The 21,550-nt window shown below is 42.2% G+C and overlaps 2 protein-coding genes across 7 annotated transcripts in view; one reads left to right on the top strand and one right to left on the bottom strand.

Annotated features, from left to right (window-relative positions):
• Positions 1–15,437, bottom strand: part of EVC2 (EvC ciliary complex subunit 2) — a gene marked incomplete at its 5' end in the record, with an annotated part of 80,216 nt that extends 64,779 nt beyond the window's left edge. Inside the window, 5 exon segments of the mRNA XM_080373387.1 lie at positions 4,232–4,297; positions 4,820–4,980; positions 12,314–12,368; positions 15,182–15,388; positions 15,390–15,437. Of these exon segments, the coding sequence (XP_080229513.1) occupies positions 4,232–4,297; positions 4,820–4,980; positions 12,314–12,368; positions 15,182–15,388; positions 15,390–15,437 (537 nt within the window).
• A 107-nt stretch (positions 15,438–15,544) lies between these two features.
• The window catches only part of EVC (EvC ciliary complex subunit 1), a gene marked incomplete at its 5' end in the record, with an annotated part of 80,962 nt that continues 74,956 nt past the window's right edge, over positions 15,545–21,550 (top strand). For all 6 annotated transcript variants that reach the window (XM_080373419.1, XM_080373418.1, XM_080373416.1 and 3 more), the window contains 2 exons: positions 15,545–15,715; positions 19,666–19,776. In XM_080373419.1, the coding sequence (XP_080229545.1) occupies positions 15,545–15,715; positions 19,666–19,776 (282 nt within the window). The remainder of the gene's footprint in view (positions 15,716–19,665; positions 19,777–21,550) is intronic.

The following is a 21,550-nucleotide window of genomic DNA, read 5'->3' as shown; positions in this document are numbered from 1 at the left end:
GTACTCACTGCAAATCCATTCTCTCCAAGCAGTTTTGGTCTCAATTTCCCTTTTTTTCACAGCAATGACATTCTCTAAAGAGTGCCAGCTGCTTTGATTTGCCCTTTCCATGGGAGAGCTGATGGAGCCACCAATGGACTTAGAGCTCAGGGTTCTGCTTCCAGTTAGTGGTGAAGTTCATAAGCTAATCATCAATCTCTAGCAAAGCACACTCATGTGATTTGATTTATTCCATTAGGGCATTAACCCTTATTGAGTAATTAGCCCTCTAAATGAAATTATCTGGATCACAGAGTTGCTTACTGATGTCTCATCTTCCAGCTGCCTTCCCCTAAAACTCACATCAAACCATAATTGTCTAAAAACTTTACCAGGTCTGTAACATGCTGGCCTGTAGTATAGCCATGACAGAATATCAGACTTCCAATAACGACACCAAATTCACACTTAACTGACCAAAGCATAATTCAGGCTGAACCTTTCTCTTTTTTCCTCCTTTTTAGGAAATGTACTCTGTTTCTGGACACCAGACATAAATAATACAGCAGCCCCCACAGAAATGAGTTATAAAAATATGAATTGTAATAGACTTCAGAAATGACACCAGAATTCATGGCAGCCACAGGGTTCAACATATGTAGTTATGATTTCATTGTGCACCATTGATCTCTGCATTTCATACTAATTTAGTATAGAAAAATATAGTTTTTTGATCTCTTCTGTATTGAGGAAAAGAAACAGTTTATTGAAATTATTGCTTAGCTTGCATTTTTCTATTTAAGTGACAATAATCAAAGTACATGTGAATAAATCTGTTTACATAACTAACTTTCCTGGGTATACTACACTAAATTTTTTTAACTCATTACAGCAAGTTCAACCTCAACTGTATTAAACAAATCTTATGGAGGAAAAAGCCCAAATAATACTTACTGTACTAACTAGATTCTGCAAATAATTGTCAGCATGTACAAAAATAGGCTTAATCATATTTGTGAGGAAAGCATTACCAATTTTATATGTTCGTTTATCATGAATTATACGCCAACATTTATGAGACTTAAAATCACCAAATATTAAAAATGTGATATATTTTGGGCAGATTTTCTCTCTGCTGGTTTCTGAACTGGCATGATGCAGTCAACATGCCTTTCAACCTTTCCTGTGCAGTCACAAAAGCTAGAAACTTGCTCTAAAAATCACAAACAAGATGAAACAGGAAAAAAACCCTCAGTGCCACACAAAGAAAATCCAAAGCCACCAAACCAAGAAAGCACACCCTGAAAGATTCAAGGTTCAAACGGCACGAGTTGTTAACATCGTATTACGCTCACAGTAAGTGTGGATGGGCTTGTGCAGACAAATATGTATGCACAAGCAAAAGTGAGAGCTGGGGAAACGGGAGAAATAGAAAAACTTTTTCCTCCCTTCATTTCCCCGTACCTTTCCCTTGCTCTTCTGTGGGATGAAGGCAAAAAGTGGGGATTTCAGGGTCTCTTCCTGTGCTTCTAATGAGGCAGAGATATATTGCTTTACATTTGAGGACAGGGGATATAAATAGTAATTTAGATAAATTCCTACAATAAAATAGGCAGAGAAAGTAGCATGTGTGTATTCACAAGCAGATGGTAGAATACGGCAGCATTAGTTCTCTCCATCCCCTGGTCAGAAGGTTTAATGCACACTCCAACACTGTTCATTCTCTTTCTCCAACCAGTGTTGCGCTTTCTTTTCATTTTGTTTCATTTAATAAAATTCTTATTCAGCGACTAAACAAAGAAACACTTCAGAGGTATCCCAACCACACCACCTATCTCCTACCACAATCTTCCTCAGGCGGCCAAAAGGCTGCACCTGTTACATTTCTGATTAATATTAAATACATGTTTTTCATTTCTTATTTTTGAGTGGCAGGCAGTTTTAAGCTAAATTGTGAAGGGGTTGAAAGAATCTGGATTTTTTTCCTGATAGCACCAGAGAAAGCAGCAGATTTGAATCAAGCTGTAAGGAAGCTCTTGGGTTTGACATCTCCTAGAAAGAGCCTCCTCCATTCACCGCTGCAATTGGGATCAGCAGCCACCAGATACCTCCTTTAAGTTGCTACTCTTATTTGCTTGAAGATGTTTTTTCTTTGAAGCAGCTGATGATGCAGCCAACCACCTAAAGGAACCAAAACCAATGGCAGCCCCTGATGATGCATAACTGCATATTTCATTTTCTTTCTGCTGCTGAAGCACACTGTGTGTGTCAGCACCCCCTGCTAGCGATGTCACTTCAGGTACCTGGGAGACTGGAGTGAAAGAACCAGAGCAAAAGCAAGGACATGCTAGGAGAAAAGAGAAGAGGAAGGAATTGTCAAGGAAGTGAAAGGAACTGAGGATCTTTGGGGATAAGTTAGAACTAGAAACAGGAAAGCAGGAAAAAAAAAAGGCTCATGGAATTATATATTGCAATGTAAGAAAGCTTAAGACATTGAGAAATGAGAGGTAAATGTCTTAAAAGCAAAACAGATAAATTTAAAGATCTACTTCAGCTCTGTTAAAGATTATTGTCATTATGAAATACTATTACAGAAAAGTTCACATCATATTGAGGAATGAAGCTCTTACAGGAGCACACTTTCAATCTGAAAAGAAGGTATGGACCGGGTGCTGAAAGCGTAAGTAAAATGTAAACACCCCAGTTTCAAGAAGGGTATTTCTGCGATAAGGTGCAGGAAAAATCTTGACTCTGAGAAGTAAACATATGTCATCTCCATGCTCTGAAGAGCCACTCGTGGTAGGAGAAGAAAAAGGTGCAAAATTCACTTTTTTCTATTTAAAACAGCTGAAGACCACCATATGGCCAGTCTGTCTCTTAGCAGGAAAGCATCTGTTCAGACAAATTAGGATTGAAGTAGATGACAAGGCAAGCAGAGGAAAATAAAATGTGAGCTGCATTTGAAAGTGGAAGACAATCACATACAACTGCATAGTTTCCAGTAATTTGTAACTAATAGCACCGCAAAATTATTTTCTGATAATCCTAGCATCTACAACAGATTAACTCTGATCTTGTACAGCAGGATTTCATGATTTTTAATGAGCCTGTGTGAGGCTATGCTATGAAAAACAGAAAAAACCAACATGTAACTGTCTCAAACTCTTTTCTAAGAGGCTCTGGTATAAAAATTGTGAATCTGCAGCCATAAATGCAGAATAGTCTGTGTTACTGCTTCTTATGTCTGAAATGCTCACTATTCAGCCTCATTAATAATGATATGCCACCATTTCAATAACAACATTATAGGTAATTAGTACTGTGAGATGTTATGCATATTCATTCTTCTCTATGCAAATTATCCTGTGCAGGTTATAATGTCACCTCTTCTGTACTGGTTACTGAATCCTCTACCCTCACATGCAGCATTTCAGTGGCTGAATTCAGATTTGTCTTAAAGTTGGATGAGCTTTGTCTATCCAAGGGATCAATAAGACGAACTGTCTCTTAATTACAAAAACTCACACTTGCTTCATCCAGTGTAAAAAACAAAAAGCAAAAATGGGAAAAAAAATGAAAGGAAAAATAACAGTCTAGACAAATCTATCAACCTATGCCACATAAAGTAAAAATAAAATGGAAGGTTTAGAATTTCCTTATAGTATGGAGGTCTTTGCTCCTCATCAGTATTTTGCAAAGTTAAATGAAACCTTATTTTCATTAATATCGTGCTGTAGCTGAGCCCCACCAAATATGCAGACTATGATAGACTGACTCTTCTAAGGCTGTGTGGTAGCATGCCCAAAGACACACTGCCATCACAGGGCTCAGTGCCCCACCCTTCGAAAGGAGTCCATACTTGACACAGGTGAGGCATCCGTGGTTGAGCCAGGAGAGTATCTCAGGTGGCTTATCTCATCCTCTAAAGAAGCTTATCTCTATCTCTACCCACCCTTGTTCTAGAGTTCACTGGGCTTTGCCCATTTATAGTTTTAGGAATTCTCACAATGAGGCATTTACTTCGACCACATTCCAATATCCCCCAGGAGTCTGAGAGAAGATTTCACTGATTCCCTTCAGTTTTGAATTCACATTGCAAAACTGTGCCTCTTATGGAGGGTGCGACCATCTTAACATCAAAATGGATGTTCTCCGAAACACTCTGCATGGGCACAGTTCTATTCCCACTTTTTAGAGGACATTTGGGTACAAATGTCTACCAAATTAACAACACAATTGTAAGAAAACTTACCACACCACATTTCTGAAGCGTTATTCCAAATCCAGAAGACACCGACATATTGGCCTTATCTTCAGGCTGTGGAGGAAGGGGAAAAGTCTACATAGTGTATGAAAATATCATAATGCAGAAACTGCAGCAGAAGTTAAATTATCTAAATAATGAAATAAGAAAAAAAATAGAGGTATTAATCACCACCTAATTTAAAAGCTTTGTTATCCTAATAGTTAATCTTTCTTTCTAGTCCAAATTTGTATGAACTACTATTCCCACAAGCAATTACTAGTATGTTCATTGATATATTCACCTTTTGGCTATCACAGTTCTCTAGCAAAATGCACAAAGTTCATCAAACTATACAGATCTATTGCATTACTAAGTGTCTATCAGAATTTATAAAGCAGATAGCTGTATGTTACAATAATTCTCTGGAAGTCACACAACTAGTTGGTGTTGCTGAAGCCATCTCAAGTGAACATAATCACTGAGACAGAACTAGAAATGTACTAATTGGGTCGCAAATTCCCAGCAACGTTCACTTTTGATGTAATTGCTACAATACTCAGAAAATATTACAGTTGCAAACCATCTTTTACTGACCAGCTGGTGGTTAACAGAAGACTCTCGTTTGAACAAAATCTTCTTTGTCCATGAGGGTATCAAAGCAAACAGTGAATGGCTCCACTGATCGTCTGAGGCTGCAGAAGTCAAGAGATGGTGAGGGGCTTCACTTGCTTGAGTGACCAGAGGTAAGGGCATTGCTGAAAACCAAGGCAACAATCTACGTTAGAGCTAAAGCTGGCTCCTGTGCAGCAGCCGCTTGGTGCGGATCTGGTGCTCTGTGTGCACACAGCAGCCAGCATGCTCTCCCTCAAAGCAATGAACATCAACATCGGCACCTGAGACATGAGGCCAGGCAGGAAAGAGAGATGGGATGTGCCACACAAAACCCAGCAGGAGTTAGAACAAAACTATTTCTTTACCTAGGGAACTCACATACATCCCACAGAAAACTTCTTGCCATTTAAATGTAAAGTGTCAAATGCACAAATTAAAAGATTTTAGCCTTAAATCAACTGTTAATATTTTCAACACAAAGAAATTTTCAGCAAAGCATAAATAATTGAAGCCCTCCACGGTGTAAGTAGCCTCAGTGGTAAGGGTGTTTTGCTTCAAAGATACAGTCTGCCAATTAACCATTAACCATGTCAAGACGTATTCAGAACAAATTCTCAGTTGAATAAGGGTCTCAGTTACATTCCAGCTGAACTGGAGTGCCATCAAATCAAATGCTCCTCAATAATCAAATGCTAGCTTATAGGCTTATATTTTCATGAAAGATTAGTCCATGATATCACAAAAATTACAAGAAGAGTTTTGAAATCAATTAATTTTCATCTATTAAAGTAAAATCATCTATGACATTAAAAAAAGGAGCTTCTACTAAAAATCAATAATTTAATATAACAAACTGTCAAAAGGTAAAGCTGCTGAATGAAGAGAAAAAATGTCATGAAAATTTCAAAATTATAGTTGGCTACATTTAAAGAAGATACTTTCTTTCATTCTTTGCATAATAGTTCTCATTTATTACTCATTTTTAAATCCCATATTTTCATCGTTAACTACATATATTCATACGGACAAAAACTCTCATTGAAAAGCAAAGATTTCTGGCAAATGACCTTTTTCTATCAAGTTTTCATTTAAAAAAACCCTGTATGTTAATGAAATATGAAAATCTGAAGATAGTGAAATCTCATTAATATGAGAAGCTGCATTTTTTTGAAAAGACACTGCTTTGTTGGAAGAACAATATAGAGAAATACTGTTAGCTGTAAATAGCAAAGCCATGCACAGACCAATCAAAATCGGACCCTTAAAAGGAGGTCCTATAAAGGGCCTTGGAGCGCTGATGCACATGAATCACTGAAAAGATTTCTGTTAACGTAATGAATGAGATGCAGTCCTGCTGCTTACAGAACCCAGATGGACACGTGCACCTTGGGGAGCTTCACTGTCTTCCCATACTGGGATAGCATGCTTTTTATGTGGGAGTTGCTTATATTGGACAAAATTGTGGATGCATGGGCTAGGAAAAGCCAGTTGTTTATATTTTACATTCACTTCTAATTCACTTCACTAAGTTTTACTTAAATACTTAAACCCCTGTTGACCAATGCAACAGACTCAGAGTAATTTAGGGACTACAAAAATAACAAGGTAAACTTGGTGAGAACAGTAATATATATAATTACCATATCTTTGGGGTTGGAATTTTTTCAGAGCAGTCATGCCTGGCATACTTCTATTTCAAAACTAAGCAACAGTCCAAATCACTCAGGATGAACCAGTGCTGAACTGCAAGTGCAGTACAGACCTGCTAGCCAGCAATCTCAGCCCACCCAGCTTTGGCATTCCCCAGCAGATTCGAGTATCATACTACATCTCACCTCCGATGGCTCTAAACCTATGTTTTGTCTACTGAATCAAGCCTCTTTGCAGTTTTGTATAGACATATCCAAGCAGTGAAAAAGATTCATTTTAGATTCGCTGTCTCATATATTAATGCAATTGCCATCCCATTCCTATGGAGGTGGAGCACCAATTCTCCTTTTTGTTTTCTTGCCAGACTACAGGTGATGCACGCTCCCTCACAGTAAACAGAAACCCTGAATGAAGACATGGAGCTTCTTTGTAGGGCTTGCTATGAGTCAGAAGTCAAAATGGCAATATGTATGGGCTGGGCTGAGCAACTACTGCCTTGAAAGTGCTTCTTAGCTGATCATTTCCTTCAGTATTTGGGATAAGGGAGCTCAGCCAACAAGAAGGGGGTAATGGCTTCATAAAATACCTTTTGTTCTTGTGCCCTATGCAGCATGACACCTCCATCAGCACACGCAACTGCACTTTCCATGACAGCGAATCCTGATCCTCCCCTCTGGAGAGTATCAAGTCCACAGTAAGAAATTTAATTAACCGATCACGTTCTTTGACTCTGAATAAATCTCTGGATTAGTAATTAGACAGATGAGTCTGTTTTCAAGTTGTGCTCTGTCATGACTTACGGTCCCGAGATAATGTGCCCAGCTCCCAGCAGAAGTCTCCAGGCATGTTATATGGCTGCTCCATCAACAGTAATTGGAGGTTGGGGATTTTGCAGGTTCTTGACATTACGTTAAGCAGCCTCAACATTGATGATGATTACAAGGGTACTTTTGAAAATTCACTTGTATCTTCCCAGCACTCAGTGGAAGGTTTTGCATAAATAGATTCAATCACTGTGATGCATGTCCATACAGCAACATGTACTACTGCCTTCCTCCAGACTTTTTCTCATCCTTCCTATTAATTTTCAACAATATAGGCTGTTTTACAATACTGTGGTTTCCCTTGCCAGTAAAGCAGCACTTTTCTATGTCATGATTTTTTGTAGTATCAACTGTCAGTTCAATAAAATAACTTTTTCCTGATCCACATATATTTAACTGTCACTAGAACATTATACAACTCAGTCCAGCTGACCTACAAGACCATAACTGCTTTTCCACATAATTTGCTGCATACCCTTAACATCAAGACAACATAATTGTATTTATCAATTCACCTGCTGTCTCTTTTCAAATAAGGTTCTAGATGGATTGTAGATGGCTGATGATTGCTTGAAAAGCTGAACGCTGAATATCTGAGAAAGGACAGTACAGGCATAACACATTCTGTTGTTTTCATGTCTATTCTAGATTTCTGTTCTGAAATTGGTGTGGCTTTTTTAACAAATAGATTCATCTGAGGTTGGAAAATACTAATACTTGACTCCTGAGGCCTTTCATTAACAAGCACTGAGCTTTCTTTTGGATACCCTGCTGCTCAGAAGTGCAAGTGCACCATTATCAGTGCTCTTTCAGAGATGCATCCCAATTCTGACTCTGCGGTCTTCTTGTTCCTTCCACTCTCTTTTCTTCTTACAGCTTCAATCTTTGCCATTCTTCTATTTTCAGAAAAAAACATTATCAAAGCTGCGGGGTCTTCTCTTCGATAAGTTTCTAAATGGAAACTATTCCCACTCCTTTTTGAAAGGGAAATTTTGCAAAGCAGGGGAACACTTTCAGCTTGACATACAGCCCAAACCGTCCCCTCTCAGCTGGGCTTGCCAGGCTGCCACCAGGCACTCCTGGAGTACAATGCCTCAGGCCAAAACATTTCCCAGCAAGCAAACCAACAGAGCATGAGGCTTAATCTGGGGCTTTCCTGCAAACATCTGTAAAGATGCCAAGTGAAACGGTTCATCAAAGAAAGGCAGTAATTTCACTTTCTTTTGAGATGTGAGACAGTATCACCATTTTAAGATTAAATTTTCTTTCTCTTTTTTTTGTTTTCCTTAATTAAACACTCCACATTTTTACAATGTATTATCAAGTTGTTAAATATTTTATCTTACTTTGAATTAACATGCTACTAAAATGTTCTCCCACAATTTAATTCTCCATAAACCAAATATAAACAAGATATGTCAGAACCATGTCTTCAACTGCATATTCCTAGCTTAACTACTAGTGCTGGTAGGTCAACTTTGTATTGAATTACAAAATGAAAACATGAAAATAAATATTACTATGGCTGAAACAGCCCGAAGATTGGTGTAATATTTTACCACTCACGTTACCATAGCATTCACTTAGCCCCACTACACACAGCGCCACAACAATATGAAGTGACAAATGCACAACTGATCAGAACAGTCCCTGCTATTTAATGCTGTTCGATTTTCTTTGCTATTCTCCCAATGTAGTCATTAACCACTCCTCGGCTTTGTGCACTATTGCTTTGGGTGATGATCTTTTGCTCTTTCGGACCTCCAGCAGCCACATTTAAGGCACATATAACACACTTAGGAAGGAGAGCTCCCCACTCCCAGCTCTCATTGCATTTGCTTCCTGCTCAGGGTATGCAAATACAGAGAGGATCTGATGTGGTACAAAATGCACTCATCACATGGAGACTGTGGTAACAGCGGGTCTGCATTGATATGGGCTGGGGGTGAAAGGATGGGTGTCTAAGAAACTGTCCTCTGTGGTTAGAATACTGCCCTTTGCTAAGAAATTAGTTTTGTCTAACAACAGGGACCTTCAGTGCTAAAGCACAAGCCTTTACCACTGGACTAAATGAGCTGAGTCCCAAACAGGTTAGCAGCACAGAAGGACGGCCATTAGAAGGGTAGGTACAGCAACAGAGTGCCTTACTTTTTCTTGATAGAAGTTAAGGTGATGGTTATTTTTGGCCATGGCAATTAATTAGGGTGATACAAAACTAGGAAAATCTTACGATAGGTTTGCAGTAAAGACTCTGTTATGTCCTTAAAGCCCCTGCATCTTTATAGCACATCCTAATGTGCCAAATTACAGTATGAAAGAGAAGAGTCTGATAAGTTTGTGAAATGTCAAGTTCAGAATTAAAAATTACAATTTCACTAGGACTGTAATTCAAATTCTTAGCTCTCAAGGGCTGCATATTTCAAGACCTGCAGTCTGACTTGCTTTCCTCCAGAATTTATCAGCAAAGCTCTGAATAATTTTGCTCTATTTCAGTAGGGAAGAAAAGAGTTAAATATATTTGCTTGCTATATTTTTGTTGTTGTTGTTGTTCTGAATGATTCCCTGTCCTGAAAACCATCCAGGATACAAGATCCAATTTGAAATCCTTTCAATTACACACAACAATGAACAGGCAAGGGTAGTAATTTACTGCATTTCTGTTTTGAATGTTGCCATTAGCTTTTCTCGTTACAAAGTCAAAGAAACTATGGGCATCAACAGGACAAGACAAATCTACTTTCCAGTCCTGCTTTGAGTAAGTCAGAGCAGACTCAAACATAGTTCTTAAAAATCCATTGTGCTTCCCAATCACAGGGCTATTCTGGGATTGTTTTTTCTCATCTTACCCAGAAACAATTCCAAAAAGCTTCTAACAGAAACCCTGAGTCCACTGTGCTGTTACAAATCATTTCACTTCAGCACATTGCCATTTTCAATGATAAAGGTTGTATGCAGAAGTTCCTGTCTCACTGTTTTCCTTGAGAACTTCTTCGATAAGAACGAGAGTCTAGTACCTTGATTATGCAAACCACTAAAAACTTAGCTTTAAATATGTTTTAAAATCATGTTTATTGATATGGGACAATTCTCAATTTAAAAATCAAGCATACAATTAATTGCTTGTAGCAACCCCTCATTTAACACATATGTTTACCTACCAATAAAATGCCAGAGTTTCATAGAATCACAGAATCATTTATGTTGGAAAAGACCTTTAAGATCATTGAGTCCAAGCATAAACCCAGCACTGCCATCTCCACCATTAAACCATGTCCCCAAGTGCTGCACCTATACATCTTTTACACACCCACCCTCAGGGATGGTGACACCACTTCCCTAAGCAGCCTGTTCTTATGCTTGATAACCCTTTTGGTGAATAAATCTTTCCTAATATCCAAACTAAACCTCCCCTGGCGCAACTTGAGGCCATTTCCTCTCATTCTATTGCTTGTTACTTGGAAAAAGAGACCAACATCCACCTCGCTACAACCTTCTTTCAGGCAGTTGTAGAGAGCGATGAGGTCTCCCCCGAGCCTCCTTTTCTCCAGGCTAAACAACCCCAGTTCCCTCAGCTGCTCCTCATCAGAATTGTTCTCTAGACCCTTCCCCAGCTTCACTGCCCTTCTCTGGACACATTACAGCACCTCAATGTCTTTCTTGTTGTGAGGGGACCAAAACTGAACACAGTATTGGAGGTGTGCTCTCACCAGTGCCAAGTTCAAAGGAACTGGTTCCCTAGTTCTGCTGGCCACACTATTTTCAACCACTAACAAAAAGACACTGCGTGTCAAAATCCTCCAGTCGCCCCACTTTTTCTTCAATGCCAGAAGGTTCTTCTGGACTACAAAACCACATGCAATACCTCTCTCAACAGATGGTACATTAATAATTTGCAACCCATCAGAAAGCAAGACGTGAGCAGCAAAGTTGATACTGAATAAATACAGGTAAAAAGCCAGGAAGCTCAGCAAATTTTAATTATTTGCTTTCGTATTTAAATTAATAAACTCATTTGTGAATTAGCCATGGCACAGGGCAGAGAAATTAAGAGTCATCTCACTAGATGACTGCTTCAGAGCATGTAATTTCTTGGCAAATGCATGTCATGAAATTATCTCTTGGGGAAGTGCAGCCATGGGCAGCATGTCTATTTCCAGCACTGCACTGCCCCTCCTAATGCGCTGTAACCTTTCAGGGTATTCATCTCCACTAAGCTCGAGTAAAGTAGTACACTGTTATACACATATAAAGAAAGTGAAGACCAGAGACCCAGAGAAACTAAGTGATTTGTTCAAATGTACACAAAGTGCCTGTGGCAGTCACCCCTCAGATGTAGCTCCTCCAAGCTAGAGGAGAGTTCTCTGAGTATCAGGGTACCTTATTTTGATCAGATTAGGCAACTGCCACTGGAGATGCTCAGTGTATCTGAGATCAGCAACCAGCATACTTGACACCCACTGTAAAAATCCTAGAAACACTTCCAGATCCCCTACATCTACCAGTCTTTTAACAACTTGGTCCAGGACAAAGTATATTAGTTATTGTAATTGTAGAGGTCTTTGAAAATACTTCAAGAGTAGGTATTGCAACCGTGTTAGTAAATGCGTAGTGGTTACATTAGCTTCTGAAAAGGAACAAGGTCTTGATCACCTTTAAGTAATCTGGGTTTTCCACAACACTGGGAACACTGGCCATCAGAAAGTGCTCCCCTGCATCACGAAGTTTAACGAGGAAAAAGGGCTCCCTCTGAAAATTATTCAGAGCAGAGTATGAACTAAGGTCTTCTCACAGGGGCTCCATTCTAGATGAGCTGTTTAGGGAGCCTAGAGCACCCTTGTTCTTATCTTCTGAGCAAAAACTGCCGTGTGGCTCTGGATCAAGAGTCCCACTGACGATACTGGGCCATGAGGGCGCAGCTCCAGTCCCCTGCCCACCTTCACACCCATACCGTGGGAGTCTGGGCTCCCACGGCACTGAAAAGAGAGAGAAAGCAGTTACATACCTGACATTCCCAGACATCCCATCTCATTTTGAAACCACAGATTATCTTTAATAACCTAAAGTTAACACAGAAAAGAGCAATTACAAAAAAGTTTTCATAAATGCCTAATACTGAACTCTTGCACTGAATTTATGCTTCACAATTAGAGAGAACCCTATTCCACAAAGCCTCATTTCCCAAAATTTACTACCAGAAGAGACACAACAGAGCTCCAGAGGTCCCCCACAGCTTGCTAAGCAGTATGAGGCTCAGCTGTCTCCCAGTATGGCTATGCACAATTGGGGCTCAAACTGTACTTACAGTTAGTATTATCAGGCTGAGCATCTGTGCAATAGTGAAGCAGAAGGGTTTGCTATTAGTTTGTTCTTATAATCTTTCTTTGCCATTTTCAAAGTCAGATTTGAGGACACAGGAAAATCCAATCACTAGGAGTCAGCAGGAATGTGTCCATACTGGATGATCAAGTCTACTGTCATTACGCTCAGTTTTTCCTTCGGAGCATTACATGGAGCATTTCAAAGGGACCACAGGCTAAAAACCGCAGCTTATGAGGCAATCTGACAGCCTCCTGCCTGTGCCCAGACCGCAGAGACTGATAGAGAAATCACAGCTCTAAAACATTAGCAAAAGAAACCAGTGTTTCAAAGGATTGTTAAAGCCCAGTGTTTTGATCAAGATCTAATGGTCATACAATCAAGTTTTCATTTAATAAAAATGCTTCCTTGCAGGAGGTAATACAGAGTTAGGAATGTTGGCTGATTAACAGCACTTCCAAGTCTGCTGAGTGACGTGACCGGCACTTGCTGTTTCTGTTTGCTCCCAAGCACTGCATGTGAGTAATGTTAAGTACTGACTTATGTCAACACCACTGTTACAGTACAGCAAGTTAGGGGCAATTTTCTTATTGCCTGCTCAGGGAAGCCATCACGTTGGTTATTGCTAGAGCTGTAAGTTTAGTTAACCTTGTGTGAAAACAGTTGTCACTTCAGATAGGGCACTTTCCTCAAAATAACAGAAAACGCAAGCCGCCTCACAAATTTGGATGCACCAGGACCCCTGGGGTTTAAGCGGACACTGCTCTGGAAACAAATACGTACAGGATTGGAGGCAGCTCTTGTGGAGGAGAAAGAAAGGACAGAGAAAATGAACACTAACAGGAACATGCAGCACACTGAGCAGCCCCTGAACACAGCTCTGCAAGACCACAGACACTGAGCTCTTCCCTGCAGGGTATTTCCAAACACTTAATTGTACAGCCCTCTCTGCACTCCAGAATTTTTGTACACAAACTGAGTTATGCCAAAGCTCTCTAAAGTCACTATTAATTTCTTCTTATTGGTTAAACAATCCATATGAATTTATAGCAGTGAAGCACCTCAAGAGCTCAGAAGGATAAGAACAGGAAACTCCAGTAGCAAACTTAAAAAAAAATTATCTGATGCATATATATAGATAGATAGATAGATAGATAGGTGTATGTATTTCCATACATGCATACGGATATGCAGCAATAGAAGTCACATGTTAAAAGGGAATTAACCTTTGCCAGATATTTTTAGAACAGTCTAGAGCCCTATCCCCACTAAGGAAATGTGTACCAGTACACTAACTGGATGTAATGCCACCATGTAAAACACTGGCAAAAATACAGAACATCAATATGATGGTCCATTATGTTAAATGTTGAAATAAATCTTGTTTATAAATATAAATCTCAAATATTACTCATGCATTATATCAGCATATGTAAGAACACAAATGTCAACAGCTCCTTGGTAAATCAGCCTGTAACAAAAGTAGACAGTGGTCTAAGTGTGCACAAAGGCATACAGAAAAAGTGGCTTGCTAGCTAACAAGCTTTATTTCCTACTTCCTAGGAAATCAGTGTATAAATGTCTCCTGATTTCCACAGACTCCAGGCATTCACTTGTCTGTGGTCTTACAACAGCTCATGCACAAAAATCTACGGTGTTTGTATGTCTGTGACAGCTATAAATGACACAACGCTGCTTGTTTTTTCTTCTGCCTTATCTCACATTCAGTTCTCAGTAGTCTGCACTGGGAATTATAGTCTGGATACTCAGCACAATCCTTCCACTCTACTGCAGAGTGTGTCCATAATACCAAAGGGCATCACCAGGGGCCCTGCAGCAGCAAGGAGCGCCAGTTCTAGGGGCCAGCACTCACATCGTGCTTCAAAACTGATTAATTTAATGCACTAATATTGCCGCCAGACATTTTCCCAAGTTTTACGTTAATTTATTTTTCTGGTGGAAAAATGAGGTGGGGTTTTGATTTTCATTTTCTTGCAATACTATTTCCTGCTGATGAGACTTTTTGTAATGGCACCACTGACTATCATTCCTGACTCCCTTCCTCTCCCCGCCATGCAGTCACAGGTATTTTCCACATGGGCAACAGAAACCGACGCCAACACATTTTGAGACAGGTTGACAGCTGTGCACCTAGATGAGAAATAAAGAAAAACAAGAGGCCGTACCCTAAACCGCTAGCTGCACTCCGAATAGAGGGCTGACACCTATGGGCAAGGGTGCCGTGACTAGACAAAAACCCACCCAATGCCTCTGCTCTGGAAGAACAGGGAAGCAGAGCCACTGCCGGCATGCGGCACCTTGCTGCGGTACCCACCACGCCGACCCCGGGCAGCTCTTCGCTGCCCCCAGCCCAAGCGCTGGGCGAGCGGCCGCCCCTGTGCCGGGACCCCGCTCCTGCAGCCACCCCCGCCGTTGGGGCCGCCGCGCCCTCGGCCAGGGCCCTCCCCGGTGCCCGCCACCCACCGCCCCGGGCCCGCTCCGCCGAGGGGCTGCCGTGCCGGCGGCGCAGCGCCCCGCGGCCTCGCCGCCTTACCCCAGCCGCCGTCTGGCCGCAGGGCGCCCCGGGCCCCTCCGCGGGGCTCGGCGGGGGGCGGCCCCCAGCCCGGGCGCACCGGCCGGCCGCTCCGAGGGCCTGGGCGGGCGCGGGGGGCCCGCCGGGGAGCAGCGCCAGCAGCAGGCCGGCTAGTAGCCCACGCATGGCGGCGGGCGGCCCCTCCGCGGGCGCGTAGGGCGCCGCGGAGACTTTCCAGGCGTTTCCCGCGAGCCAGGCCGGGCCTTAGCAGCCGCATCCATCCGCCATCGCTCTCCTCCCACCGCGGCGAGGGCGGGCGGCGGAGGGGCCCTGAGCAGCGGGACCTCCCCACTCCTCTCCTCTCGCCGGGCCGGGCTGGGCCCGATGGCGGCGGCCGGGGACTGCCTGCGGGCGGTGGGCCTGCAGTTCTGGGCTCGCTCGCTGCAGGCGCTGCCCGCCCTGCTGGCCCCCGCCGTCCTGCTGGGGCTGCTGCTGGGCGCCGCCGCCGCCGCCCTGCTCTGCCGCTGCGCGCTGGGGCCGCGCCGGCGGAGAGAGGTACGCGGGGCGGGCGGGGGGCTGGCAGCCGGCATTCCGCCGCGGTGAGGGCTCGGGCCTGCCGCGGGGTGAACGCCTTGGAGGAGCCAGGGCCGGTTCGTGGGGGCGGCGGGCCCGGGAGGTGCGGCCGGCTGGGCTCTGCCCGCTGCACGGCGCTGCCTGAGCGGGGCCGGGGCCGCGGGGTGAGCGGCGCGGCCGGCCGTGACTGACCGCGGGCAGGGCGCGGTGGTGGGTGAGGGGCCCCGAAAGGCCTGACACCCCTGCTGGAAAGGGGTTTACTCCACCCGTCGTTTAAAAACTTAGTGAAACAAACGAGCCGGCTCAGCAAAGAGGCCGGTGTAAGTACTCTGTGTTTGAACATTGCCCGACCGGCCTGTGTCTAAGGCGAGTGTTGCCTTTGGTGGCCGGGGCTTCTTGTGCGGGGCTGTGCAGCCTTTTTTGGGGTAAGGCAAGATGAACCCGGCTGGCAGAAACTTCGTGAGGTAATTCCCATCCCACACCAGTAAGAACAATCCGATTTCCAGAGCATTTTATGACATTTCCAAAGCATGTTTTACAAACGGCACAAGCAAAGTGTTGGCACTGGCCCACAGCAGTAACTTTGCACTGGGGGTACACACCTGAGAAAGAAAGGGGGCAGAACGCATCTGGCAGTTTGTTTGATGCAAAAGTAACAGGGTTTTCTAAAGCGTGCAAATTTGTTAATAACACGCATGCCTGGCTCTTTTAAGGACTGTGGTGGATGGTTCTTGTCTCTATTACATGAAGTGTTTGTTTGGACTTGAGGACTGCAGAGGTAGCACGTTGCTGCAAAACTGCTACTGAGCAGGTATTTTTCTGAGAATTGTTATTGACTTCTGCCTCTTTCTCCCATCGCATTTATTCTCAAGTCATGCTGGATTGACTGGATGTAGCAATTGTCAGCGCTGGCACAGCTGGGAAATTTGGAGCCCTGCGGAGCATTCTGCTTGCCTGCAGTGGGGGTCTGGTTTGGCTTGGCTTTTAACCGCTCGTTTTTTTCAGCTCTTAAGAACTCTGCTGCATCTGTGGATCTGCTAGCATTGATTGTCATTAAACATGACAGAAGAGAAAAATCCTCTTGCTCCCAACTGCTTTTAAGTAGGAGGTTTGAAACTCTGTTTGAAGCCGTGCTTTAGCCTGGTAATGGTGGCACTTCAAATGCTGGATCAGTGCATCCTGTGCAAGTACAAGCCTCTCTGGTTCAATTGCTCATTTTCCCTGCCTTAATAGTCAGGATCTTTATTGTACTGCCACTACCAACTCAAATACAGCTATGTGTAATTTTATCCTTCATGTCATTTATGTCAATAGGGAATAGAAGCTGTCAGTTCTGTCTGGCTCAGATCTTCATTTGTATTTAGGTGCTTAAATGCCATTAAAATCAATGCTGCTGCTGTAAAAGTTGTTCAGTTTGAAAGAAAATAAACTGCCAGCTGGTGCATACAGAGCACGTTGCAGGGTGGGCAGGTTGTATGCTGTGGTTCTGATTTCCCAAATTCAACAGAGCTACCCTTAGGCTGTTTGTATCTGTTCCTTCTTCATACTGGCAGACCCACTGATGCTATGGAGCAAGCCTATTGTGTGTATAGCCACGTACTGAACTGCATGTATTACAACCTTCTGTATCCAAAGTAAAAGCAGGGACAGTTTACCTAAATATGCCATGTTCCTTCCCAGGCAGCTGAGTTATCCTTGCAGTGGGAGCAGGGCAAGTACCTGGAGCCCAGAGCAGCCATAGGCATTGCAATAAGCCACCAGTGTTTGTCACTCAGCCCCAGTTAGTTACCATTCTATAGATCTCAGCCTGAATCTGTGGGTGTCCTGGTTTCAGCTGGGAGAGTTGGCTGGTGCAGTGCAGCATTTTGGATTTGGTGTGAGAACAGTGTTTGTAATACACATTTTTTTAGTTGTTGCTAAGTAATGATTATACTGAGTCAAGAACTTACAGTTTCTCAGGCTTTGGCAGAGAGAAGGCTGAATGGACACAAGAAATTGGGAGGGGACACAGCCAGGACAGCTGACCCAAACTAGCCAAAGGGATATTTCATACCATGGGATGGCATGCTCAGTATATGAACTCAGGGGTGTTGGCCAGGGCTGGCTGATTGCTGCCTGGGGACTGGCTGGGCATCCGTTAGCGGGTGGTGAACAATTGTATTGTGCATCATTTGTTTTCTTTTTTCCCTTCACTTTGGATTTCATTCCTCTTCCCTTCTCCCTCCTTTTCATTATTATTATTATTGGGTTTTATTTTATTTCAATTATTAAATTGTTCCTACTTCAAGCCCTGAGTTTTACATTCCTTCCCAATTCTCCTCCCCATCCCTCTGGGGGTTTGGGGGGAGTGAGCAGGCCGCTGTGTGGTACTTAGTTGCTGGCCGGGGTTAAACCACAACAGTGGTATTTGATGCATGCAGTTAAGTGTTGTATTGATCTGATTATCTGTGCATAGGATGCACTGGGACAGTTTTAACAATAAACCTTTACCATGGTAAGTTCAGACTATGTGTGCTGTAACACATTTCTGTTGACAGTATTCTCCTATTAGAGTACAGCATTGCCTGAAGGCTCTTGTGGCCCTTTGGGTTAAAGCTTGTCTCATGATGGTATTCTGGTAGATTAGCTTGATGAAGTATTGCAGTAATTACAGTTAGACTTAGTTTTATTCAGCTGCTTAATGCTCTAAAAGGAGTGCTGCGTAGCACTCCAGCTGCAAAAATAACAAAGGACAAAAGCAGATGATCTTAGAAATGTGAGCAGGAGAGAAATGAATGTGGCTACTTCCACAAGTCCCAGTCACTCAACCTAAAATTTGTGAAATTCTGGTTTGGGACAAATAAGTAACAAGATTGCTGAGGGAGACTTGTAATTGTTCTTTTGTCATAAGTAGATTTTTAGGAACCAGCATCTGCAATTCACCATGTCTTAGAGGCTGACCCAAGAATATAATCTGTATTATTGAGCATCTAAGTTCCAGAGAGGTGATGGAAGCAAGTCATAAGGAATGAAATGTATTCAAAAGCTGGACACTTCTTTATATTCTGCGAAAATGGACTACCTTATATATCAAGTGGCCAAATAATTCAAGGGTAGTCTTTCCATAAAACAATTACATGCATGGTGGCTGCAACCAAGTAATTAGATTACATGAAAAAGCAGTCAGTGGATTGGAAGCCTGAAAAATAGTTTTAAAAGTAGTCATGGTAGAGTGGCTGCCATCTTTTCCTTCACTAAAACAATTCCTTGCGATGCTGTGTTTGGACGCATTGACCAACAGTAGTATTATTTTTTCGTCCATCTAGCGCACAGGGAAGAGCGTATGTAGCGGGAGGTTTGGCTCCTGCACAGTCTTGTGTCCGAACCAGCAGTACTATGTTTTTTTTAGGGAAGTAAAAGTCAGTGATGTGGGCTGCTTTTGGGGAAGGAAGATGGTGAACATTTTCTGAGATTATTTCTACCTGGCAGGAACTCTACCACATGTAAACCTTAATTTAGTAAGTTTTTCTCCTAGGAGGGGAGCAAAAATACTCGGTGTTCTCTTCATTGCAGGCAATTATAGAAAAGTTTAGTTAACTTGCTTTAATCAAGAAGTTTGAACTGAGAGCATGAGCTTGACCCGTAGTCTGTAGTACGATGTTTTGAGAGCAAATGGATCGATTTGACATGTTTACAGCCTCTTTAAACTTTTCAGATTAAACTTCTACTTCTGGACTGACAAATCAAATTCATAAAGTTCATTAATTTTATTTATTCCTTCCAAATATGTAAAATTCTCATTTTCAGATTGTATTTTCCCAAAATTTTCAACTAATACTGAAATAATTTTCAGGATGGAGACATGAATGTATCCAGGCTGCTGTGAGAGATGTTTCCAGTGATTTTGCATGATCTCAGTGTTATATTTTATCCATTTTCTCTTGGAATTTCAGAAGGATGATTCCCAGAGACTTTTGGAAAGCTTCAACTCTGATGACAGAGAGCACACGCTCGCAAAAAGTAAAGCAGAACCCTATACATCAAAAGAGGAAATGGTGCTGGAGGTAAAACTGCTTTTGGTGGTGGATGTCCAGTTTTCTGCGTGTGGCAATGAGCACCTCAGGGCCTGGTCAAAACTGTCTTAATTTTGGGGGGTTTGGAATTGAGCCCTTAAAAATTATTCAGAAAAAAGCTTAAGAAGGAGAGTGGGAGTTTATGGCTGCTTATGAATGCAGCCATTTCAGGCACTCATTCCCCCTGTGAATTCCATTTCATTTGGGAGACTCTTTTTGGATATTTTAATCAAGATCCTGTGTTCTTTTTGGACAAGGGGCTGCTTTGGTTTTGTATCTACATTGTCTTTAATTTCAAAAGGCTGATGGGAAAAGTTAACACTATTGACTTAAGAAAAAGTTGTTAAGTACTGGAACTGGTGCTGATAGTTGATAGTGGATTCTTTCCTGGAGAAGGAGATTTATTAGAGAAGTTTTGACAGTAACAAAGTTCCCCCTCATCGGGTCCAGTATGGAACAAATACTTTTTTTCTAGAGCCTCATTAGAGGCTCCAGCTCTCAGTTGGACTGAGTACATCAGTCGAGAGAGAAAGATTAAATGAGGTAAAACGAGTATGTTTGCGAACAGCAGCATTTTCAATAGCTTTCTCACATAGAAATTCTCCCATGAGGAGGTACCAGCTGAAGAATACGGTGCAGAGTTCAAATGACCACAAGTACTGAAACACCACTGTGCTGAGCTGGGATTCAAGGACAATTAGAGAAACAATTTGGAAAGAAAAGTAGGTGAAGGTATAAACTTAACCCACCCTCAATCAAAAATTCAATTAACTTTTTTTTGTTCTTGTTGATAATCTCAAAATACCTTGAGAACCAGTCCTACCGTGAAGGTGTTAGATCACTGCCTTTCATTCAGAGCTGATTTGGCTACTCTTGGTGAAGCTAAAGGTTGTGAGTTAAACTGTGTATTTTAAAAAATGTGCAGTTCAGACTGAAAGTCTATTATCCATAAATTAAATACATGCAGAAACAGTCAGTTAAAGCCAGCCGGTCTGGTGCTTAGCTTGTAATGAGAACTGCTCTCAAGACAAAGAGAAGATAGGCATTACTGTAAACATTCTACTGTTGGTTTAAATCCTGACAGGTAATTAATCTTCATTTCAGTTTTGCAATCAGGAATGGTGGCAAACCATGGTTGGTCATTTTGCTTGAGTTAAAGTACAGCAGAACAAGTGAGCATGGCTTAGATTCTCTTTTGGAGTATAAATCCTGTGAGAGAACTTACGCAATGATCTATCTAACTTTATGCATGTTACCAGTCCTTTTGAAATGGGATCACAGTCTTTCAAAAGTAGTCATTCACAACTTAATCCATTTCCCAAATGCGTTAGCTCATTTAGAACACATTAAGAAGGAACCTTGTTATTTGATAGGACTTCTCCCACCTTCGGTCCAACTACCGAAGATTTTTTTCTATCCATCTGTTTCAATTCCCAGAAGCTTTTGCCATTGCTAGCTTCAAATTGACAGTTCATGAAGAAGCATAGATGGAAAATGCTTTTACTTAGGTTAGAGCGCTTCAGAAAAAACAGGTATTTTCATTCTGAGACCTTCCACATTGCAATAATACCATAATTACTGTGTTAATAATAACTGTGTATTACTGATGCCTGCTGAGAAGCAGGATGTGTTAGTTTCAGCACACTGCAATATGGCTTTATGGCTTTGGACTGGAACTGCGCTGCCTCCAGCCATTGCAGAGCAATAGTTCTGTCAGCTTCTATCACTGAATATGTACTGCAGCAGTGGGACGGCTCAGTATGAG

Source organism: Falco punctatus (genome assembly GCF_963210335.1).
Source record: "Falco punctatus genome assembly, chromosome: 1".
In the NCBI taxonomy this organism is placed as follows: Eukaryota; Metazoa; Chordata; class Aves; order Falconiformes; family Falconidae; genus Falco; species Falco punctatus.
This window is presented reverse-complemented; position numbering and strand designations above follow the sequence as displayed.